Here is a 25,482-nt window from a genome sequence, read left to right on the forward strand (position 1 = left end):
GAGTGAAAATGAGTTAAAGGCTATTTCTTCTGCTGTCAAGTCTGTTCAGTCTATTCCATTAAATGGTAAACGCTCTGTTATTCCTTCTATTGCTAATTGGCCTAGATTTTATGCTTTACCTAAGGTACATAAAGCTGGCATTCCTTTCAGGCCGATTGTTTCCAATATTGGTACGGCTTCTTATAAACTTGCAAAATATTTTGTCTCTGTGTTTTCTCCTCTTATGAGTCATAATGTATTCACTGTAAAAAAAACTCTATCGATTTTGTCAAAAAAATTCAGAATTGCGTTCCAAATAATTCTTTTATGGCTTCTTTTGATGTGAACTCATTATTTACGAACGTTCCGGTCGAGGGTTCATTGTTATGCCTTCAGAGTAGACTGTCTGAATTTCATTTTACTTCTAAGGAAATTGAGGATTTAGTTTTCCTTACTCAAACTTGTCTAAAACAATGTTCCTTTGTTTTTAATGCTAAATTTTATACAATGTCGGATCGTTTGGCAATGGGAAACCCACTTAGCCCCATCCTTAGTGATATTTACATGCATTACTTTGAGCTCAAGTTGTTTCAGAAACTACAGTTTCAATTCTATGTTCGCTATATTGATGATTGTTTTGTTCTTATGAATCACGATCAACTGAGCATTGTTGATGCTTTATCTATTCAGGGGTCGATCCAGGTTTTATTTTTTGGGTCCCCATTTTGTGAAAAAGCAAAATATTTTTGTGAATTTTCTTTATTTTTGTGAAAAAGCAAAATATTTTTGTGAATTTTCTTTATTTTTGTAAAAAAGAACTTGTGATTTTTTCTCACAACAGATTTACTGTTTGCCCCTCTCAAATACTTTTAGATCAATGAAAATTGCACATGCTGCTGAACGTAATGATAACTCCCAATAAATACAATATGAACAGACTTAAAGATATCACATATTTCTTAACACAGAAGAATGTATGTGTTTGAAAAACTTAAAAGTAATTAAAACCCAAAATAATACTGCACCAGCATTCAGCGTTTAATTTTTTGACATTTGACGTTCTTACAGAGTAGGTATTTCGTTTAAAACTTTGCAATTTAATGATGTTAATAAATATATAAAGAAATTTTATTTGTTTGCCACTTAACAAGGTACAGTCAACATCAAAAATGCGAAAAATTCATTTACCATGGCGCATGTAAGGAAACCAAGATCTTCGAAAGAAATAAAAATATAAAAACAGCATATAAAAGAATTTTATTTTTAGTAAAGTTATTTTAGAATTGGATTTCGAAACTCATTACAAATTAATACTAAATATATATTTCGTAATCAAAGTAAAATTTAGGATTTTCCTGAAAACAACGGAATTTTGGTATTTTCAAAGATAAATGTTTTGAACTGAAATGTGGGATAAATACGTGGCATTCTTACCACAAGTTAGCAAATGTTTTTTCTAGAGACGTACCGAGTACTCGGTAACTACTCGGTACTCGGCCTACTCGGCCAATTTGCCGAGTACTCGGTACTCGGCCAAATTCTGATCAGATACTCGGCCAATACCGAGTAGTTGCAAAAAATTGAATATTGTCCAAGACAGATACTAAAATTTATAAAAAAAGAGCAAGCATTATATTCTGCAATCATTTACAATTAAAATTTATAAGTCAAATTTAAATTTTGAGAATAATGAAGTTTGTAATGCTTTAATGGAATAAATCTTTATTTTAATGTCCCCAAAGTTAATAAAACTTATTTATTAAAAATTACGCAATAAATGTAAGTATAGAAAATATGGAATTTTTATATTAAAAATGGATTTTTGCTACAAACAAAAATTAGTTATAAAAAATGTAAAAATACCTTTGCTTAAAAAATAAAACAACCTTAAAAGTACAGTGCAGGAACTCTGCAGACACGTGTTTTGGCATTACAAGGATTTCCTTTTTCAATGCACAAAATGGGGGCTCGTAGATTTAAAGGCATCCGACAAAAGTCGTATTTTTTTGTTGAATGTCTTTACATTCTTTAGCTCACATGTTATGCACTGAAAAAGACGTTCCTTGTAACGGGTGGGGGGGGGCAGAAACACGCGTCTGGAGTGTTCCTGCACATTTGTTTTATCTGCTTTTAAAAATTATTTATGGTTGGCAGATTAGAACTATAATTGATTGGTATACAGTGAAACCCTTCCTAACGGACACCCCTCAAAGGCGGACACCCCTCTTATGCGGACAATTTTTAATTCCCCAGTTCCAATGCAAATAACATTATTAAACCCCTGTCCTGCGGACACCTCTATATTGCAGAAAAAAAATTTGTCCTGTTAGTGTCCGCATTAGAGGGATTTTACTGTAATTTGTTTTAATTCCAACTTGATTAATCATACCTTTTATTTATTTATTTTTAATTTAAAAAATTATTTTTTTGTAAAATTTTTGACACAAACAAAATTGTATATATATAATGCGTAGTTAAATTTCAGCAGGAATTTAGTTTTAAAAACTATTATATGGACAAGGAGGTTTATACTACTATTCCAATAAGTTCAAAATTCATCACATGTGTGTCAGTGGTTCTTCTTAAAACATAATTGGTACTTGGAACTCGGCCGAGTAGTGAAAGGCCGAGTACTCGGTAACTCGGTACTCGGCCGAGTAATAAAAGGCCGAGTACTCGGTACTCGGCTACTCGGCCAAAGTGCTACTCGGTACGTCTCTAGTTTTTTCATTTCATTGTCATCTAAATTTACTCCCAAAAATCTAACTAGAGATTCAAAATTCTAAAAAATGGCCCGTTGCTTCATGATTATAAGTACAAAATTTGAATAAACTTACCAATCAATTTTCTGGTTTTTTTTTCTTTTTTTTTTTTTTTTTTTTTTTTTTTTTTGCTTCATTTCCAATCTCTTCATTTTCAGATTTTTTTGAGAATTCCTTCTTTTGCACTAGATTTTTGTATATTGACAGCCTCTCTGTGATTTTTGCTGCACTCATGTTTTTTTAAAACTCTATAGGTTGACAGCTTTTCTTGATATCAACTCCAATATTTACTCAAGGTTTGTTCAAATCACTAACATTCATGAAAGATGAACATATTTTGCACAAAAAACCCTTAGCTGAATAACTATAGTAAAGCCAGCTATACACCTTTTCATAATTTGCAATGTACTTTTTATTACAATGCTTGAATCATTATTTGATGGCTCAATCTCAATATCATCATCAATTGAAGTTGCTCCAGATTCACTTCCAGTATTTTCTGCTCAAAAATCGTCGCGAACTGCCTCACTGTCATTTGATGTACTATCTTTTACCGCATTTCCCGAGCCCTCCAAAACGGGAACATTTGCGTTACTGTTACTGCATGGTGAAGTGGTGGTAGCGATTTTATCGGGGTTGTTAATTGCTGACTTGAAGAAATTCACAATATTTTGGGACCGAACGTTCGAAGAGCGAAATTTTTTAACATAATACGCACAATTTCGGGAGGTACCTCCCGTTGCAGGACGTCCTCGTTTCATATTTTAATTTCTTGAAGAATAATTTTCAACGAACAAGCAATCTCTCCAAACTGAGATTATTGCGGCTATCTCCAGCGCTCCATTATCCGCTAAAATTATCCATTATCCGCTCCCACACAAATTATAATCGAATAGAATATCAATTTATTCCTTGATGCGCCTAAAAAATGTCCTCTTAAACACGCGAAGGCGCGAACACGCTAACTACGAAAAATATTGTCTGCGCTCCTGGATCGCAGACGATCTGTTACAAAAGAAAAATTAATACCGAGAAAGAAAACGAACTGGAATAATTATTACCACATTTTTTTAATTTATCGTCTGCAGATTACGCGATTCCCGCCACTTTTTAATAAAATCCCACTTAATACAACTTCCTTTGCTCGCTGTTCCCGTTGCTCACCACTAGCGGACAGGGCCGGACTGGGTGATCGACAGGGCGCGGGAAAGCTGAGTTGAAGGGCGCCGACTGAGCCTCCATAATATCTAAGAAATTAAGATTTAGCGCGACCATTTTAAAAGGATAAAAAATCATTGAGAAACAAATAAAGCCCTTTTTTGTTGCTGAAAATGTCTAAACGAGAAGTCATATTTTTTGCAAGTTCAAAAATAGTAGAAGAGACCTCCCTTCTCCCCCCAAAGAGTGTTAGTACATACCCTTAAATATTAATGATTACCCCCTAGAAAGAGACTCCCCTAAAAAAAGAGAGGAAAGACCACCAAAATACACCCTGAAAATTTGAATAACGTCGCGGGGGCGGTTGGGGGGAATAATTTTTAATTTCGAAGAATGAGAAGTTTTGCTAAATGTTTCTCAACAGAAACTTTTTCCGAAAATTCATTGCTTGTTCGTCTTTCTTCTGAAATGCATCATTCACTAGTTCAATAGCATTAAGTAACAACACCTCTTGCGGTGATACTTTTTTTTTGTGTTGTCGATTGAATTTTTTTCACTGGTATCTGCTGTTGTTTTAAAACATGACGCTATCATTTTATTACATGAATTTGTCGGTTCTTTAAGCTGACGAGGTTTTCTCCGTGCGATCAATACATGCTCAGGGTTTTTTTTTTTTCGTTTTGTCCCTGCATATGCTAGTTTGTCATTTTCGACAAAATGCTTCTGCAATTTAAAATTAAAAAGAGATGTATGTACATGACAATTCAAATTGTTGTCCGTTTTCAAAGACTGTTTTAAAATTTTTTTTTCCACTTTATTGTGTTAAAGTTCAAAACTCAAAAAGAATAAATTAAAAATATCATTTCATAAGTAAATTTTTTTCTTTGGATTGTTAAAAATCTTTGCATCTCTGCATGCTGCTCTTTTAAAGTTTAGTTATGCAATTATTTTGAGAGTAGGAGCGAGTGTAATGAATTTCAGGCCATTGCTAGTTTCTATAAATGTACTTTTTAAAAAAAAAGGTATGTTTTTGGATGAATAACAATACAAAAAAGGAATTCAGTCATGAAGGGGAAACTTGATTTTACAAATTGGGTAAATCAAGAAATATTATAATTTATCAAAAATGAAAATTAATAAAGAGTAATTAAGATGGAGAATTTAGTGCGGATATAACATGAGACATGACATTAGTGATTAATTGATTTCAGTCCTCAAAATCAAAAGATTATTCGAATTATGTTTACGCATTTGTTTTGTACTTATAGTGTTGCTTGTTTTTTCTTTTTCTTTTTTTTTTTTTTTTGCATCTCACATCTCAAATGTCAAATTTTATACGAATTATGCATTTGTAATGAAATTGACTTATGTATGCTATAAACTGCTGCCATGAAAATGAGTTAAAATATCATGATTTTTTTTCTTAATGTTTGCAAGACATATTTTTTATAAATAAAACATAAGTAATATCTAGAGTCCTTAAAATCTATTTTTAAAGTCTGATTTTTTTTTCAAATCCTATATTTATTCATTTATTTATTAGTAACATGATCATGTCATAGCAAATATCTTGAGGGGAAATACAACCAATCGAACTCTAACTCATCCAGTGCACCTGATCGCCTTTTTGCAATACGTAATAAATAATATCATTTTAATAACACTGAAACTATTGGGAAAAGCTTGAAATTAAATTATTTGAGAAATCATTTTTTATGTATGGATATACATTTAAAATTACTATTATTGTTTGCGACCATTATAAGGAATAAATGAATTGATTTGATCAATCAATAAAACTTTTGCAAGAAAACTCAAAGATTTCAGTTTAAAAGGAGAACAAATAAATTTCTTGACCAAGTCCAATTTCCCCTTGCCTCCTTTTTTCATTTAAGAATTCCTTATTTTTTTAAAAGTGAAATTAAAATTACAAGTTTTTTTGTTAGCATAAGAAAACAAGAGGGTTCTTCGTAATGATATTTTTTCCTCCACATTCTTAAATCAGGATCTAATTTCTGAAAATTCATTTCAGAAATTCTCGCTGTCCAAAGTGTTATATTTTTAAAGTATATATATATAGCAAAAACGAACATTTTAAACGTTTCTATTCATTTTCATGGCATTGTTGTCTTAAAGTTTCGAGAACTTTTTGAGTGTCAGATTTTGTTTTTGAAAACTGACGCGACCGACCTAGACAGAGCCGTCATAAAAACTACCAATCATATTAAAAACGGAGGGACGGTGAAAAAAAAAAAAGTTCAAGGACAGGCTTGATCTTAGTAGTTTTTACTTTTTAAAATAATAGTTTTCAATTGATAACACAAGACCTTTCAATTTATCTGAGTAGGGGAGACCGGGGCAAGATGACGAGCCGGGCAAGATGACGAATGTCTTAAATTTTCAGTCTTAAACTAGGTAACTGCATCTACTGCATGCTACTGGCTCTCCTATCCGCTGTTCGTTCAGCAATAGTATGGAAACGCTGAAATCGCTATATTTGTGTTAGTTCTGAAGCTCTGATTGTTTACCGTTGCCACGGTATAACTTTTATGCATGTGTAAATAAGCTCTGCTACGGATACATATAGGATATATCGTGTCTCTTTAGTATTTATGAGTAACTTAGTTTAAATACTACCTATTACCATGAATAAATGTCAATTGATCGCCTTTTTTATGGCAATGGAGAAGAATCAGTTCGAACAGGCAGTCTGGGGCAAGATGAAGGGCAGCAACTCGGGGCAAGATGACGAGCTTGCCTATTGCCCGTGTTTCGGAATTTATTAAACTAACCATGTTGTCCATTTGATTAAATCCTGTAAACGCTTATTTGACTGTGTGTTTGTCCACGCGACCTCGCGCTTTTCCTCTGGGGCTAAAGGACGCGTTGAATCAAGGGAGGTATCGTTCGAAAGCGGGTGACCAGGGGCTATTTATGAACTGGTTGATCAACTGACTAGTTGAATGAATTAAACCAATCAAAGAATATCCTGCTCTGTCGATTATTGACAATCATAACTCTCACATAACTTTGCAGGCTATCTTATATTGCAGTGAAAAAACATTATCATGGTTGAGTTGCCTTTCCATCGCATTGTCTCTAGCTCCTGATGCGACATTTTTCTGCCCATTAAAAACATACTACAGCCAAGCATGTGACAACTTTATGGTCATTCATCTAGGACAAACTATCACAGACAAAAATATAGGTGAGCTTTTGAGCACCGCTTACTTCAAAGCAGCTACAGTTGGACATGCTGATAAAGGGTTTAAAGAATGAGGGATCGAGTCTCATAATTATCTTGTCTTTAGCGGACTATGAAAATTGTTGGCGATGAAACTGAGAATAATAGTGCTAATCCTCAGACCTTGGGAGTAGAAAACCAACATATAAACCCTCCAGACGAAGCAGAAGTTATGGCAAATGCTAATTCCGATGCACCAAAGAAGCCTGTTAGTATTTCTGATTTCAATGCATTGCCTAAAGCAAGACAATAAAAGAAACAAATGAAAAAGCAAAAAACTGAGCTCAAACATTCTTACAAGCACACTCATCAAGGAAATGTCAGAACAAGGAGCAAAGCGGAAGAAAAAAAAAAAGGATTATTTTATTTAAAAAAAACAGGAAAAATAAGCTGGTGAAGCTAAAAAGGGAGTTAAAAAAAAAAAAAAAAAAAAAACCCTCAGACCAAATTCCTGTAGGCCCAAGTCTATATAATTCATGTCAAGCGATCCAGTTGCATCAAGAAAAGCCAAGAGCGGTGGCATGAGGAATGTTACAATCAATGAAAATAGCATTTTTATTTGTGTGTATTGTTAACTGCACAACTTAACACTTGAACATTACGCTACAATGCATTACGCTTAATTTGATACTTAGTAAGATGTAAAAACACAGTTATCATCTGTAAAACTAGGTAACATATTCAAAACATAAAATATGTTCATCCTTTTTCAACGTTGTCATCTTGCCTCTAGGTCAAAGTCATCTTGCCCCAGTACTGGGGCAAGATGACGATTTGTTAAGGTTATGAAAAAATAAAAAGTATCCTTTGTTATTTTTATTTGAAAAATTAAATGGCAATATATTTAGCGCTACAAAGAACTACTCTAACAGCTCATGTAAAATTAATTTTACTGTCCTTAAAAATAAATTAATAAACCACGAAAATTGTTAGCATAGTCATTTTGCCCCGGTCTCCCCTACGTTGTTTTTTTAACCATATGTATTGTCGAAAATTTTGCAATATCATTTCATTTCGCAGCACATAGATCATAATGCCATTAATTATGAATCATAGATTGTAATTCTATAATTTAAGATTATACATGAAGGAAAATATTTTCGCAATAAAAAGAAAATGAAAACTGAAACGAGTAACCTACTGTTGAAAAGATCCTTAATATATCCAATTTTGCTGCCGCTTCAAAATTACTTGTTCACTAATGCAAAAATCTGATCCAAATGACTCTTCGATTCATGTAAGTAACGGCAATTGGACCTCTGTAGTCTAACTGCATAAAATTTATGATAGTTTTCCTCCCTTGTCCAACAGAAATCCACTGCTACGAATTCCCCAGGACCCAAGCATCGCAGATCCTTATCGATATAAAGCATCTTAAAAGGCGTTATTTAAAACCATAAAACAAATGTGTGGTCTACATGTATGCTCCCTTTTTTCTGCTTACCAAAAGATAGTTAGTCTGTAACGAAGCATTCTTGTACTGTGCTCTTGCACAGTACAAGAATGCTTCGAAAGACCCTCATAAAATGCTTTAATGATTAGAATCTTTAGCTATTATTCTGTGAAAAAAAAGTGCTGTTTATTTTTTAGGCTTTATACTATCCTGATATGTAAAAACTAACTGCAGATAGAAAACGAATAAGGTTACTTCGATATTTCTCACATTACATTTCTAATATAGTCTTTCTTGACTCTTATTAATATTTGTAATACTAGTAGCGTACCTAGCATGGGTGACACTCGGAGCGGTAATTAGTGATGTGTCACCCCTCTCCCTCTAAACGCAAAAAAAAAAAAAAAAAAAAGTTTTTCAATTCTATGTAAACATGAAAATATTACAATTTTCAGAAACAACTGTATTTGTGAAAAACAAAATTTTATGTGGGATAATATACATAAGGCAAATAAAAACTATAAATGCTTTTTATGTAACTTACCCAAGACGCATGTGTGCGTCGGAGAGATCAAAAAAGTAAGGGGTCTGTGAAATTGTTCGCCTCGTAATTACTTTGAACTTATTTTACACACATGGAAAGCTAATGGGTTTTCAGTTTTTTGTTATAAGAGGTCACTACTAGGTCTAAGTATTGACAATATGAACCTAATTCTGAGTATAGTAGTACGTATTGATTCCATGGTGTGGGGTGGGAAATATTGGAGTACGGGCGGGCCTATCTCTGTAAAATTTTCAAATTAGAAGTCTTAAAAATGCATTTCAGCTTCATTTTTATCAAAAACTTGTAATTCCACTTTAGGTATCACCCACCCCCAGACAGTCAAACCCGAGGCGGACCCCCCCCCCCCTTCGCGACGTCACAAGTATTAGCTTTGCGTTTTACTTATTAACAACATCGTTATACATTCCTTCTTCAAACTCAAACTTCGTTTCGCTCATAATGAATTGCATTGTTTCATTGATGCAAAGTTTATCAATAATAACCTTCACAAGTCAACAGGATAGCGAGGGGTGGGGGGCGCAGTATCGAGCTTCATCTGAGGGAAAACACAGATTAAAAAACTTCCCAAAATGATATAAAGGCAGCATAAAATGTAATAATATTATGATTTTATGCAGAATTCAAATATTAATATTTTTAAGGTAGTATTGTAGCTTTTACATAAGGGCGACAACACCCCCACCGCCAGGGCAATGACGAACCTCCTCCAAATGCTACGCAGCGCTCCCCCTCCCGAGAACTTGACCCTCAAAATGAGATTTAAAAAATCTCTTAAGTTAACTCCTAACAATTTCAATGCCGAAGGTTATGCCATGACTCCCTTCCTTTGTACCACACATCTGGCTAAAAAGACAGTGAAAGAATTAAATCCAACTAAAAAAACTGGAATATGTTTTGAACACAAAGATCTTGAACTGAACTTGTAATGATTTTAATTGACAAAACTTAGTTTAAAATCGAAAAATATTTTATCTTTAAAATCTTTCGGCATCTTTATTGTGTTTAGTCCAGTAATTCCTCAAATTTGGCCAGGGGAGCCCTGCAGTCCTCCTAGGACCACATCGAAAATTAACTATTTTTTCTCAATTAATTTAGACTTATTATTTGTGAAACTTTTTTTTTAACTGCCTCTGCAGGATAAATAAGGGCTAGTCAATGCAGATACACGACTCGTATTTATTTTTGACTGCAAGTTACAAGTCATACTTTTATTTTGAGAAGGGCGCCATGCGAATATCTTAGTTCCAAAAAAGGCGCCATGACTCCAAAATCTAGGAATCACCGTGCAGTCTTGTCCTAAAAGTTATTTTGTGATGTGACAAAAAATACGACATCTGACTTCTGTCATCGTGTTCATCCATCCACTAAATTATTGCTTTTATGCGGCTTATTTCGACATTACACTATTTTTAATACGCAGATTTCAAAAAATTAACATTATTTGTCTTCTTGCTTCTATTGCACTCATGATCGTTAGCAGAACAGGGAGTCATGCTATCCGCTCTTTTACAGCAACTTAAGTACAGTCAATAAATCAAACCATTCTCGTATTCTTGACCATAGATATGTGCTGTCACTTTCACCCTCACATCCCTTTTTTATTGGAGAAACACCATGGGTCCGCTTTTGTCCTCAGAATTGACACTTGGAGCAAAAGATAAGCCACAAACGATGCCCTGGGAGCAGACCGTTTACGAAACGAATGTGAAAATATTCACATGCAAAATCACTTCTTTGTTCCACATAATTTATTTCCATTTTACTAAAACATTGTTTCGAAAAATAAGAAAAGAACAGAAGGGCGCCTTTCGAGAGGGCGCACCGGGAAAAGTCCCGGTCAACTCTATGGCCAGTCCGGGCCTGCTAGCGGACATGCGTTAAAAAATTGTCAAATTGCTCGTCTGGAAGTTTCATATTTATTTTAAGAAGACAGCAAGATTAAATAGAATGATCGACGATATTTTTCAGCTGGCATTGTATTTTATCAATAAAAGAAGGAATCTATGAATTAAACTACAAAAAAAAATAATACCGTTATTCTTTTAGTTTACTGTATGCTGTACGCTCAAACTAGCGTGACTTTGGAAGTTATCTTTTGCTCTTACGCGTACAGTCTACAAGAAAAATAGCAGGAAAGAAAAAATGAATAATGCATTTTAAACCAGCAATTCTCCGTAGGCACCGGTCCGCGAGAAAATTTGACCGATCTTCAAAGAATTATACCCGTTTCCAATAAAATAAAATTTCCTTATTTTAATTTTATTCCTAATTTTATACGATATTTTATGCATTAATATATCCATTACTTTGCATACGTTTTGTGGTTTCTCTATAAGATTTATTCGCTTATGAAAATTTACACAAATTAGCTGCGCTTATTTTTACATTCAAAGTGTGTAAGTTATTTTAAAAAAATCTTACAACTAACTTTTGTAAGTTTATTTTAAGTAAAAGGGTTTTCTTTCTGGCATTTGTTTAAAAAAAAAGGGACAAAACAGATTAGTTTATTTTAGTGAAAAAAAAATAAAATCCGTGAAATTTTAAAAAAAATAATTTTTTTGAAAATCCGGTCCGTGAAATTTTTTGACAAAGTTCTACCGGTCCGAGATTCAAAAAAAGATCAAGAAACGCTGCTTAAACTAAAGAATATGAGAAAAAGTGGGTACCCCTGGCCTAATCACACCTTTTTTTTTTTCATTAAATGCAATCGTGTCAAGTGAGCTTTCGAGAACGCACAGTATCAACTACAAACTACAGGGAATTTGGCCAATCGGTTGTTCGGCGTTTCCCGCGTAGTCACTCATACTCTAACAGGATTTAATTAATTGCCATACAATACGATTTGCATCAGCATGCGAACTATGAACCTTAAACTTTTTCAAAATAAACTGAAGAAAATAGGAACAAATTGAAAAAAACAGGTGAATATTTTAAAAAATTAAAAAAAAAAAGAAAGATGAAAAAAGCTAGAAGATCTGCAACTGGCAAGGTTTCAATTTGCAACTACTTTTGAGAATTAAAAGTGCATAATTTGGCAAAATAATATGGATAAAGGAAGGATGCGTGCAACTAAGACACAATTGAAAGTTACAATGATTCAAAGGAATATTTAATTCAGAAGTATTTGGTCATTGAAGCAAATCAAACCAACAGAATATAGGCGATTAATTTGCCGTGGCGTGAAATGAGTCAGTCTTCAATTCGCACTCGTGGAACAGCAGAAAATCATCGAATCAATTCTTTATCACGTTTTCATTATTTTTCTTGGATTTTCGCTAGCCACCAATCACAAGCGTCCCTCTCTCGTCCCCCCCCCCCCTCTGACGCTCTCAAGCAAAAACACCTAACACAGCAGGCAAAAAGATAAGATGGGGGAAGGTGGAAGAGGGGTAGGCTTCCACGTAGATGCGTACACATTTGCGGTTAAAAAATATTGTGAAAAGGCTGCCTTTTTATAAATTTTTGTGAAGGGGCTGCTTTTACGACGCGTAATTTTGTGAATGGGGCCGCATTTGCGATGGGGAATTTTGTGAATGGGGCCGCTTTTGCGACGCAGAATTTTGTGAAAGGGGTCGCTTTTGCCATGCGGAATTTTGTGAAGGGGCCGCAAAGCGGCCCCAATTTTGCGCTGGATCGACCCCTGGCTTGATATCAAAACTCTTTCTACTAAAATATATATCTTTTTTTTAAAAAACACAAATCTTAAACATATTAACATTACATGTTTTCAGTGAGCTTCTTTCCAGTTTATTCCCATTTACAGTAACAATCTCATTTATCCGGACTAACTTGGATCAAAGGCAATTCGAATAAACGAAAATCCGGATAATACAGACAATAAGCAGTAATTAATTCACAAATAAGAAGAATTATCTTTATTAGCAGCGACAAACGATGTTTTGCAACAAAATTACATAGAATTGTTACTCGCAAATACTTTAACATTTATAGTTCAGCTGCTGTGGTGTCAAACTGACACTCCAAATATGTCTCGTTGTTTATTAGATGACTATAACTTATTGTACGATCTATATATAGCAGTTGTGTATTTAATCAAAATAAGCGAATATTTGACACATTTATAGTTTTGTTCTTACTATCATTAGTTTAGACTTTATCATTTTAGTGAATACATTTTTAACTCTACAAATTTGATCCGGACAAGAGGGAGATCTGGATAAACGGGAACCAGATAAACGAGGTTCTACTATAAATATAATTATGCATCAAAAGTACGAAAGCAAAATTGAAATTTGAGAGCTGTAAAAAATAGTTGATTTCTAACACATCAATTGAAGTAGATGATTTAAGCATATTTAAAATATTGTGTGTGGCAAAAATGTAACCAAACTAAGTCTAAAATTTCTCATTTTAGCTCAATTTATCCCTAAAAAACCTTAGTACTTTCTGTAGAAAAATGGGCAGCCTCTCGCACTTTATACTGAATCTTCATTATTACAGTGAGAGAGTTTTCTTAAATAATGACAAAATTGTAAACTAAACTAGGTCAAGGGAACAGTATAACGATTTTCCCTTAGAGGCGTAAATGAGAGGAAGACTGTTGGAAGCTTTATGTCGTTTAACCAGAGGCAGCGATTGGAACTTAAAAGTGAGGAAGGGGGGGGGGGAGCGACAGCTGAAAGCCATTAGAATTTTTAGCGGCAGCAAAAGAATGAAAAAAAGTAAATACATAAATAAATAAGAGAGAAAAATTAAGAAATTTTGCTGGAGCTGGTTTTGAGAGCAGATGTGTGGTAATTGAAGGAAATCCGACAACTTAACTAACGCTTTTATTAAGATTTTGATGAATTTTGTACTCAATAACTTTCCCCAAAGAAACAATTAGACATGAATGAGACTTACATTATTTACCCCAAAGTATTTTGAGGCGTCACCACAAACACTTGGTAATAATTTCATTCAACAAGTATGGCTTGTTAAGTAAAACAATTCATTTAATAATATCTAAACAATGAATACATAAACTAAAAGTTACTGCTTGTGCTACACAATTTTTCATAAACAGAAATACAAAGTAAAACAAATAATTATGTTCTGAAAATTTTGACATTTCTGCTTTTTTTATAATTTTTAGTTTTGGTTCTTTCATTCAAACAAAAAATAAATAAATAAACCATACAAGTGTGGGGGACCCCCCCCCCCCCCCCCCGTTGTTCACCCGAATCGCCGCCATTGTGTTTAATTGTAGAAAAATGACATTTGAGCATTTCCACTGTTTCGTACTGGTGTGTACATAGCTTTGCTCCTATATTCGTCCTCCGAGAGGAAGGTTCTTTAAATAAGATGTAACAAGTACTAGTCACTCTAAGAAAATACTTTCATGCTATTTACTGCGCTTACTGCTGTATTACCTCACTCTCTTCGGTCTATCTTTACCACTATTTGTCCACATTAAACCATGCAAACTTTTTGCCTGCGCCCGCACTAATAGTTTTTTTTTTTTTTTTTGACTTAATAATTTGTCCTTTTTTTTTTACAAAAATTAATTCGAACATTTACTTAGTTTAACGTCCCGAAAATTTGGCGCCCGCGGCATGAGCCCCGTCTGCCCCCCCTCTAGTTACGTCCCTGAGTGTTTTACTTCCTTTCAGGTCATTAATTTTGGGAACATTATAGCGTCCTTCAATGTTAGTAAAAATTACTCAAAATCCATTAGTTGTTTTCAAATGCCGATATTTTTTTCACCGGGAAATTGTAAAGAATTTTACTAAGCCCGGGAATCTTAAGTGCCATTTTATTTCGGTCATTTCTAAAAGAATGGAAACGTTTCATTTTTCTATTGTCCACCCCGATCGAACGAGAGATGTATTTTAGTAACGTTGAAGAATAGTTATTAATAAAACATGTAAGCGAAATTTAAAAAGTTTATGTGCTGGATTAACGGTACTTCGTCTTTTTCGAAGACAAAGACTTCTGAAACACAACACTCGCAATTGTGAAAACTTACTGTGTTAAATAAATTTTTCCAAATTATCAATAGTTGATGTAGTTTTGCTTAAAGATGTAAAATTATCCGGAAATTTTGAGGCAGTTACTGGTTTTTCCTTCAAAAAATGAAAAAATTGATTTTTTTTACAAATAAACATAGTTTTTAAGTCATATTTTCTAGTGAAACCTCTATTTTACGTTTCTCAAGGGATTGCATTGTAAAATATGGGAAATACATTGTGCCAAAACTGATGATGGGACCTGATGAAAAAATGTTAAATGCGGGGAAAAAGTAGATTTGGGGGACAAAAATCGGGATTACACTGTAAAACATGAATTGCAAAATTTAAAAAAAAAAAAAAAAACCCGCAATCCAAATTTTTTTAACATGTGTACACAAAATGTTTACTATTTAAAAAAAATAAAACTTTTGTTTCATAACTGCTGCTACTGGCAGGTTTAAACTAGGGATGCAACAAATAGTAATTTGGGCAAATACTGAATATTCGGCCACAGTCAAGGCCGAATATTCGGCTATTCGACCGCAGAGTAGTTAACTTGTTTTTGTTTAAAAACAAAGCACAGGTTGCATTTAAAGTACATTTCTGTGCATTAAACAGCTTAAAATACTATATCACAATATATAAAAAATGTTTCGGAGCAAATTAATTATTTTTTGGAAGCATTAGCCTTAACTTAAAAAATATTCTGCCGAATAATTACTAAGAGAAGGGGGGAAACATTTTTCGGATCACTTTCTAAAGATAAGAGCTTTATTTCTTAACTTTTGAAACAGCAATGTCTCTCTTCTAGAAACATCATTTCACTATACTTCTCAAATGAATAAGGGGGGGGGGGGGGGGCTAAAGAAACCTGAATTGTTGTAAAGTTTTCCTCTATCTGATACTCATTTTTTAATCATTAATATATTTTTTTGACTTTTAATTAAAACTATTTATGTCATTGATTAATCCTATTCACCTTATCTAAAACCAGTGCTCGATTTCAGGCGGAACGCGGCGGAACGGCGTTCCGGAACCTCTCTCTGTAAAAAAACTAAATTATTTGAAAACAGTTAAAATTCTTTGTCAGTGAGTAGACTCATCCGCCGCGGCGCACGTGCAGTATAGCTTCCTCCCCTCCAGGTTAGAGATAGACTCGTCCGTCTGGCGTCTATTCCCCATTTCGCTCATCACTAGATGCTCAGTTGCTCAGTCGTAGTCCCGTAGTCAGGAGTCCGTGTTGTCCTGTACTGTACTCTACTACGCGCTACCCACTTGCACACACGGTCGTCTTTTATTTATCTCTGTTACGTTACTTAGGTTAGTTGTGTTGAAGTTTATCAATGTATGGGAGTGTGATTGTTGTGAAATAAGATGAACAAAAAGTTAACCGATTTTTTTTTACCCTCGGGTGATACTAAGAGACTTAAGCGAACCATTGATTGTGAAGACAACCTCACGCAACCATCTTCAACGACCTTACAACTGTCAACTAGCACTGAAAAGGTAACCAGTTCAGATTCTGACGAACATCACTCTAAAGAACAAGGACAAAAGGTTGAGTGTAACGACAATGCCTTGCCAGATTGTTGGACTAATTTTCAAAAAACTGATTTTTGCGAAAAATATGACTGGTTGTTAATTAAAAATGGAAAGTTAGGATGCAGTACTTGTAAAGAAGTAGGGATCTTATCTGTTAAGAAAAAAAACAGGTATGAAAATTTCAAAAGAATGGGCAAATGTTGAAATAGACAGTTATGGTGACACTAAACAGAAAAAGCAAACGTCTTTAAGGAAAAAGATTTTTGACCACAAAGAGAGTGCTGGTCATAAGGCAGCTGCTGAAATCCTAATCGAAAGTAAAGACGGAAAACTGGAGAAAACTATTTTGAGACAGAACTCTCATGAAAAAGAAATAACGGGGAAAATTTTCCGAACGGCGTACAAGGTTGTTAAAGAAAATCAGTCTTTTAACAATTTTGAAACGGAAGTTGATTTGCAAGAATTAAATGGGATTAACATGGGTCGCATTTTACACTCAGACAAAGCCTGTGCTAAAATTGCTTTGCATATCAGTAAGGAAATGAAGAAAACCTTTGTAGATGAAATCATTAAGAATGATACAAAACTTGGTTTGATAATTGATGAATCCACGTCCTTAAGTAATAAGTCAAGTTTAATAGTATACGTTCGGTGTTCTTTGCCTAAAACCGGTATGAGTGGCTCCACTAACGTCTTTTTGGATCTAATAGAACTAGATGGCGTTACTGCTAGAGCTGTTTTTGACTCTTTGATGAACTGTCTTCGGTCTAATGGACTATCTGACGTATTTTCAAGTAATAATTTAACAAGCTTAACTTGTGATGGTGCTGCTACTATGATCGGTAAGCACAAAGGCGTTGCAACATTATTTCGTGAGAAATTTCCTTCTGTTATTGTTTGGCACTGTGCAAACCATAGACTTGAGCTGTCAGTGTCAGACGTTATTAAATCTGTTTCAGAAGTTAATAGGTTTAAATCTTTTATTGACAAACTCTATGTTGTCTATCATGCTTCACCAAAGAACAGCAGGGAACTTCGAAGCTGTGCAACTCTTTTGGATACAGAAATGTTAAAAATTGGAAGAGTCTTGAGCACCCGTTGGGTGGCATCTAGTTTTAGATCTGTGTCAGCTGTTTGGACGTCATATGAAGCATTAGTCGAACACTTTAAAGAAGCTTCAAATGACCCATCTAGAGACAGCAAAGATAAAAGTACTTTTTCCGGACTTCTTAACAAAATCACAGAAACTAATTTCATTCTAGACCTGGGATTGATGGCAGATGCTTTGCAAGAACTTTCAGAACTAAGTGAAGCTTTACAACATCGTAATGCAGATTTGAACTATGCGAACAGAAAATTGCTAATCACAGTTGGTTTATTTGAAGAAAGAAAAACAGTTCCAGGGTCCTACTCAACAATGGCTCAAGAAGCAGTAAACAACTTGTCTTTTTTCGGAGTTCCTCTCCACACAAAAGAAGGGAGATCAGACAATCAGCCGTTGAACCCCAAAATATTTTACGAGGCCCTTAAAACTTCTATTGAAACGAGACTACTTGATGACAAAGATGTTGAGTTAGCTACAACTCTTGAAGTTATGGATACCAAAACCTGGCCGACGAAACTCCCAATAACTTTTGGGGAAAATGAAATGAGGAAACTTGCTTCCAGGTTCAAACTTAACGAAAGACAGTTAATTACAGGTTTACGCGAATATATCTACTCCAGAGAGTTACCAGAAAGCCTCAATCCTGTAAAACAATCAATTGACTCGGTTGCCATTTCATCAAGTGAATGTGAAAGAGGATTCTCTCAGATGAACTTAATAATTACACCGCTGCGATCTTCACTCAACATAAGAACGGTTTCTGGCCTGATGTTTTTGAAAATTAATGGACCTCCTCTTAGACTGTTTGATCCAGAGAAGTATGTTAACTCTTGGCTGGTTTCTGGACACCACTCGGCTCTAGCTGTCAAGAGTAAGGAAAGATCAAGAGAAGGCAAATACGAAGAAAACATGATGAAGTTTTGGAGTATATTTTAAGAACAATTTTTGAAACAGTTATGTTGTATTGTTTTACTGCTTTTCATTATGTTTATTAAAAAGTTTGAGTTCAATAAAATATTTCTTTCTTTTTAACCGAATACTCCCTTTCTTACGTGGTTGGCAGTTTGACTTGTTGATTGACTGTGTTAAAGTGTTGATGTTGCTGACTGAAATTTCTTCTTACTTGATTAGTCAAAATATTTGTTTCAAGCCTTACTTTTTGAACACTAAACTATTGTTGATTGAGAAGTAAAAACAGCCTAAAAATGCGTAATTTTAAACTGAAATTTTGAAAATTTTCCGAGAGCCCCCGGACCCCCCTTTAGCTGGGGGGGGTATGGATACCCCTCAGACCCCCCGGTGTGTCCGCCCTTAACAGAGTTCCGGTACCTCAATTTTTAGAAATCGAGCACTGTCTAAAACTATTTAATTTTCTTTTAAACTGGCAATCTAAAAAACATAAGAATCTATTCTTTTGCCTTCCTTTCATAATAACTCATTTTTTAACATTCTTCTTTTACTTTCAAAATCTGTTCTTTTGACACCCTACCAACACTTGTTCTGTATCCTTTCCCCGTTAACCCCTTTCAACTAATGGACTAGGCGGTCCTTCCAAGCTCGTCAGCTTGCGAGATCAAGATTTTCACTCACGTGATCGGTTGTGACGTAGAAATGTCACAAAATAGTATTCTAATCTACTCAAACCGAACCGCAAGCTAAATTCGAGTAGATTAAAATGCTACTTTGCGACATTTCTACGTCACAACCGATCACATGAGAGAGAATCTCGATCTCGCAAGTTGACGAGCTTGGAATGATCGCCCTGGTTCTAACTGATAACAGTTATGAATAGCAAAAAACAGTAGCTCTGTGCAGATACAGATGTTGGTTTAATTCGATATCACTTTTTTTTTTTTTACTTTACAATTCCTGTTATTTCAACACCCTCAACTGTTCTGTCACTACCCTAACCCATTTCAAGAAAGTGGACTAATAACAGTAAGTAATATAAGTTGCTCTATGCAAGTATTTTATTCTGTTCTGAGTTCAAAGAAAGCAAAATGGAGAGAAAATTGCGATATGGTAGACTTTTGGCAACTTTTTAAACTGTCTCCAAGTTTTTTGGCGCCAAGCGCTATTATTTTCGTTCCGCCAATGAAAAAAGGGAAAAGTATATATTTTTTACTAACCAACTGAAAAAGGAATGAAATAGTGTTTATGAAACAGAATATAAAGAGTAAACTGTAACTAATTTGAAAAATACTTCAATGCTCAAAAACACTAGTTATCAACTAAGAAAACCCTAAAATTACATTAAAATACTATCAAACTAGAACAATACTCAGAAAATCCTATTAGAACAGAGTAATTAATTTGAAGAATTTATCTCTCAAAAATACATCAAATTACTACTAAAACTGGATAAATAAATTCTAAAAATCGGCATTAAAACAAATTAACACATCAGAGTAATAAATTGGAATAATTTTATCCTCAAAAACATTAATTTTAAACAAATCTAAATAAATAAACACTCAAAAATACATTAAAATACTACTAAAACTAGAGAAATAAATTCCAAAAAAAAAAAGATAAAACAGCAGAAAAGTAATTAACGCATCAGAACAGAGTAATTATTTGAATCATTTAGTTATCAAAAGCACTAATTATAAACAAATAAGCCCTCAAAAATACATTTAAAAAGCTACTAAAACTTTAAGAAAAATACTACAAATCACAACAAAAAAAAGCAGTAACACAAATAACCCATCAAAACCGGGTAATTAATAAAAAAAAATAAACACTCAAAAACACCATTTCCAATGACACTAGGTTAGTAAAAAAGTTATTCCCTCTTTTTCATTGGCAGAACAAAAGTAATAACGTCTAGGCTTTGAGGCCAAAAAATTTAGCAATAGTTGAAAAAGAGAAAAAAAAAAACACATAAAATTACCATAGTTCTTAAAAATATAAAACTGCATGGCTGCCAAATTACTCCCCCCCATGTGCGGAATAATTCAATAGCATCTGATCTGCGAAAAATAAACGATTTAAAAGCATAAATTTTGAATTCAATCAAATATTAGCCTTTATTAAATTCATTATTTTTATAAAATTATACAAAACAAGGGGTCATGTAACATGAAACACTGCTAACCATGCTGTTTTATGAGAAAAAATACCTACAGAATGAAATAAATGAAACACTAAAAAGTGATACTCACAGCTTCCAAGGATTCCATAGATATAGTGGGGATCTTGGGATCCCATACATTGAAATTAAAAAAAAAAAAAAATACATTAATGATTTAAAAAAAAAAAAACCACAAGGCAAGCGATGCTCCAACGTGGAGCGATTTCCGAGGTGGGATAAGGGGGGCGGAAGACCCCCAGCACACCGGTTCGGAGTAGTATGTGAAAAAAAATTTTGGTGTGTCAGGACCACTTTTTGTGGAATTGCCCCCATACTATGACGTAGGTCTGGCACTCATGGGCTCTTACTCTAAAAGTGCAGTCGATAAATAATATAAATATATATATATATATTGATAAATTTTAAATGTAAAACACAGTAGACCAGGAGAAGGAAAGGGAGTCAGAAAAGTGTTCATAAAAGACATTGAGCAAGCCATCCACTCTTGTCCTGGAAAAAGGTGACAAAACAAAGATTTCAGAAGTCAAGTTGTAAATTACTTTTTATAATTTTCATACGTACTTGTAATATACATACTAATTATTAAACTATTTTATTGCTTATTTCAAGAACATTTTATCAGTAACATTAACTATTTCCTTTTTTAGCTATTAATTTATTATTATGTTTTAAGACTAATGTTGTCTATTTAGAAAGGTAAAGAAAAATTCCCCACTTAATCAAATAATATTTTTAGGAACCGCCGATATTCAATTAAGCGGGGCCGACAGTATCTTAAAAAGATATTTTTTTACTAATTTTTGTTTTGATTTCCAAGTCGGATTGCATCCTGTTCTGTTATTTAGTCACTGATAATAGCGTTAGAAATCAGTAAAAATTCCAACTGGTTCTTCGGACCAGTCAACCTGAATGTGTACTGGTCCGCAGACAACATCACTGGTCCGTTTTAAATTTAACAATAATATGTTTGCACCTAAAAATTTTTGCGCTTTATGATTACATTAAGTTGAATATAACTCTTTCATTTTTCACTAATTTATTAAACCTTTAAAAAAAACACTAAATTGTGACTATTAATACAAACGTAAGTACAGATAATTGAAAGTGCAAAATTACTGTATTGCAAATTAAACTCAAAATGATAAACTAACAATTCAAAACAACTAAGCAAAGAATAAAACATTTTTCTACTGATGAGGATTTTTTAATATTCTTAATGTTTTAAAATTTAAAACTTTTTGTTCGGGAAAGTTTGGCAATAAAACATTTAAATCTGGTGTCTTAAACAGTGAAGTGTACAGTTTGAAAACCAACTTCATTAAGCAACCCTCAAAATCGACTACCAAAAATTTTAGAATTTGACCATTTTTACTTAGTTAAGTTTCAGGGCATAATAAATAGCCAAACATCGGCTAGACTAAAAGCTTCTGAATTTTTTCTAGCAATTGTGATCAGAAATAGCCAGCGGTTGGTGGTCCTATGGACCACTGATTATTTTTTATGATGGTCCGAGGCAAGTGTCACTGGTCTGGGACCAGTGGACCAGCTGTAATTTCTAATGCTGGATGAGGTTGTGCTATGTTGTGTGTATAATATGCAACCCGCTCTCTCTTACACACACATTCTGAAACTCATCAGTTTGGTTAATTTTCAGTTTTTTATGGTTTGTATTTTTTTCTTTTAGATGAAGCTTTGGACTGTTTTTACGGTGGTTTCCTTTGCATTAGGACTGAAAAAAGACTGTCCTGGTGGCAGTGAACAGAAATGTCCTGATTGTAAGTTTTCCATTAAAAAAAATTTTGTTAAGAAATGCTCTTCATGATCAGAGTTTGCATTGTAATGTTTTAGTATTTAAGTGTTATCTAAAACTGAAAATTTTATTTGATAAGTAAAATATTTTAATCCTTCCTTAGCTAAGCCCAGTCCCCTGCCATTGTAGGTTCAACTCATAAATTCGCCAATATTGCCAAGTGTTTGCCAAATTATAACACACTTGAGTTTTCATTGAAATTAACAATGATTTTCTCCCAAAAAGGTGTAAAGACCCCCTTTGGAACATTCAAATGCATCCAAATAGGGAGGTGCACAACTAGACCCTACTAGGAGTCAATGTACCAAATTTCAACTTTCTAGGATATATCGGGTTAAATCATTTTTAATTTCAATGTAAACTTAAGTGGTGTTATGATTTGGCAAACACTTGGTAATATATCGCCAAGCTTTTGGTCCCCAAGTTTTGTCGGCAACTTGGCGACAAATTTGAAGGGGTTTTTTTTTATAAATCTGGTTTTATTTTGGCCATATTCAGTGAGTTAACCATTGAATCACATTAAAACTGCCAATATTGGGAAAATTTATCTGTATAAAACGTTGTCTTTGCTTCGGTTCGCAACCAACTTCGGGTAAAAATATTTAAAGTTTCTTTGCTTACTCTGAGGCACTATTATCAATAGTTAAAGGAAGTCTTGTGATGCACACATCAGCTTGTTTCTTAGAATGCAGGTGTAAATAAATCTGTTATCTAAATGCAGTGTTATTATTATGGAAGCAAGTTTGGTGCCGATTAAAACTACTAAATTTTCAAGCAATGAAATTTTTAATGTAGCATTCTTTGCTATCTTGTGTGTTGAAATAGTGATATATTTATGTTCAAAGTTTATACAAAAAAGGTCCCACTAATGCCTGCCACCCCCCCTCCCCCAGCTTCATGGTTATTAGTGTGTTAGTTAACGAATCGAATGCCTAATTTCTACATAACAGGCATCTACTAGACTCGGGTCTGGGGTCACTTGCTTTAGTGGACTTTCAGAGTTTTAATCGATTTCTCAGAAATCAATCTTTATCTTTGTTCACAGTTGGAACCAAGCAAGAAATAAACTTTACGAAGCAAGAGCTAGAAGGACACGAGTCCAAACATTGAGATTTTCCTTTTATTACACCATTGTATGTAGAAGCCATGTGAACACAATTGTTTAAAAAAAAAACCAGCAGATGCGTGTGTGTGTGTGTGTGTGTGCATCACATGACTTCCTTTTCCGCTAATGTAATGAAAATAGTGCCTTGGACTCAGGATTGGTATTTTGTCCACTTTTTTGTAAAAAGTCCGGGATGCGGGAAGAGACTGGACAAAATGGACGAGATGAAAAATCAACTGATTATCCATACATAAATTTATTGTTACAGTGTAATAAAATTAGTATATAGTTCTAATACATTACATATTATGAACTAATCATTTAGTTGAAATAGTATTATTGTTAACTTTAGAATTTAGTAAATCCAAAAAAAAAATTTAATTACACACTGGTGCAACTAATTTTAGATCATAATTTGCTTAAAAGCAATAAAATTTAACTAGGTGAATAAAATATTGGGTGTGATTACACTATTATGTATTACAATAAAATAGATTAAACTCAATGGGAAAAGTCAAATGAAATGCTTGGAGACATACATACAAAATGAAGATTTATAGACTAAAAACATTTAACTGTTTTATGTTTTTCGAGTTTTATTGATGTCACCCCATAGTAAAATATTTCTGTACTCTGCATGTTTTTATGGATATGTTAATGTCGTACAAATTACTTCTTTACTAGGACTGTGGGTACTCTGAACAGTGTACCGAAAGAGACTATAATAAGCAAGGGGGTAGATAGCTTTAAAATGGCCATTAATCCTCATTGGGGACTAATAAATTGACTTAGAAACAGCCTAGCTGGGTTCAGAATCTGTTGCTGATCATCACATTTGTATTTGTATTACAAGAACAGCTTTCACTTCAACTCAACATTTCCTTTATTAATATTTATAATTCCCCTCCCTTTTTTTAAATATGATTTTTGATGTTTTGAGGCTCTAAACTTTAAAAGCTTTTTATTTCTACTTTTTAATTTTATAAATGCATTTACTATGGCCAATTAACCTCCACATCACAGATAAACATTTTAAAATGTGCAGCTGATGTGTTTGTTTTTATGAATGCTAATACATGCATTATAACTAATTAACACTCATTTGATTAACATACACACTTACATAAATTTCAACAGATCTTAATTTTTTTAATTTTTACTTTAAAATATTTTTCAATTAATTGTTTATATACATATTCATGTATGTTTTTTTATATTAAAATATTACTTGAATAGGAAGAATCTATATATGATTACTTATTATTTTCAATACTATATTTATAATTTTCAAACTTTTAACTAAAAACTTTCAGTTTACCGAAAAAGTGGACAAAATGACATTTTGTCCACTTCTGAAAAAAACTAGGACGGTTTTTTCCAGGTTTTCTCAGGCGTTTTTTTCTGGGATGGACAAAATAGGACAACCCTGCTTGGATTTGGAGCAAGCAAAGGAAGGCTTTAAATATTTTCATCCCAAGTTTGTTGCAAACCAAACCAAAAAAAAAAAAAAAAGTTTTATTCAGAAAAATTTTCCCAACATAGGCAGTTTTAATGTAATTCAGTGGCCAAATTAAAACTAGATTAAAAAAAAAAAAAACAGCCAAATTTGTCGCCAAGTTGGCGACAAACCTTATCGACCAAAAGCTTGGCAATATATCGCCAAGTGTTTGCAAAATTATAACACCACTTAAGTTTGCATTGAAATTAACTGATTCCCCCCAAAAAGGGGTATCATTGGCCTTTGGAATATTCGAATGCAACCGAAAAAGGAGGT

General features: G+C 33.6%; 1 protein-coding gene across 2 annotated transcripts in view; it reads left to right on the top strand.

Annotated features, from left to right (window-relative positions):
• The window catches only part of LOC129234423 (progranulin-like), a 28,492-nt gene that overhangs the window by 1,295 nt on the left and 1,715 nt on the right, over positions 1-25,482 (top strand). For both annotated transcript variants that reach the window (XM_054868420.1, XM_054868421.1), the window contains exon 2: positions 22,478-22,568. In XM_054868420.1, the coding sequence (XP_054724395.1) occupies positions 22,478-22,568 (91 nt within the window). The remainder of the gene's footprint in view (positions 1-22,477; positions 22,569-25,482) is intronic.

This window comes from Uloborus diversus, chromosome 1, assembly GCF_026930045.1.
Source record: "Uloborus diversus isolate 005 chromosome 1, Udiv.v.3.1, whole genome shotgun sequence".
NCBI lineage: Eukaryota > Metazoa > Arthropoda > Arachnida > Araneae > Uloboridae > Uloborus > Uloborus diversus.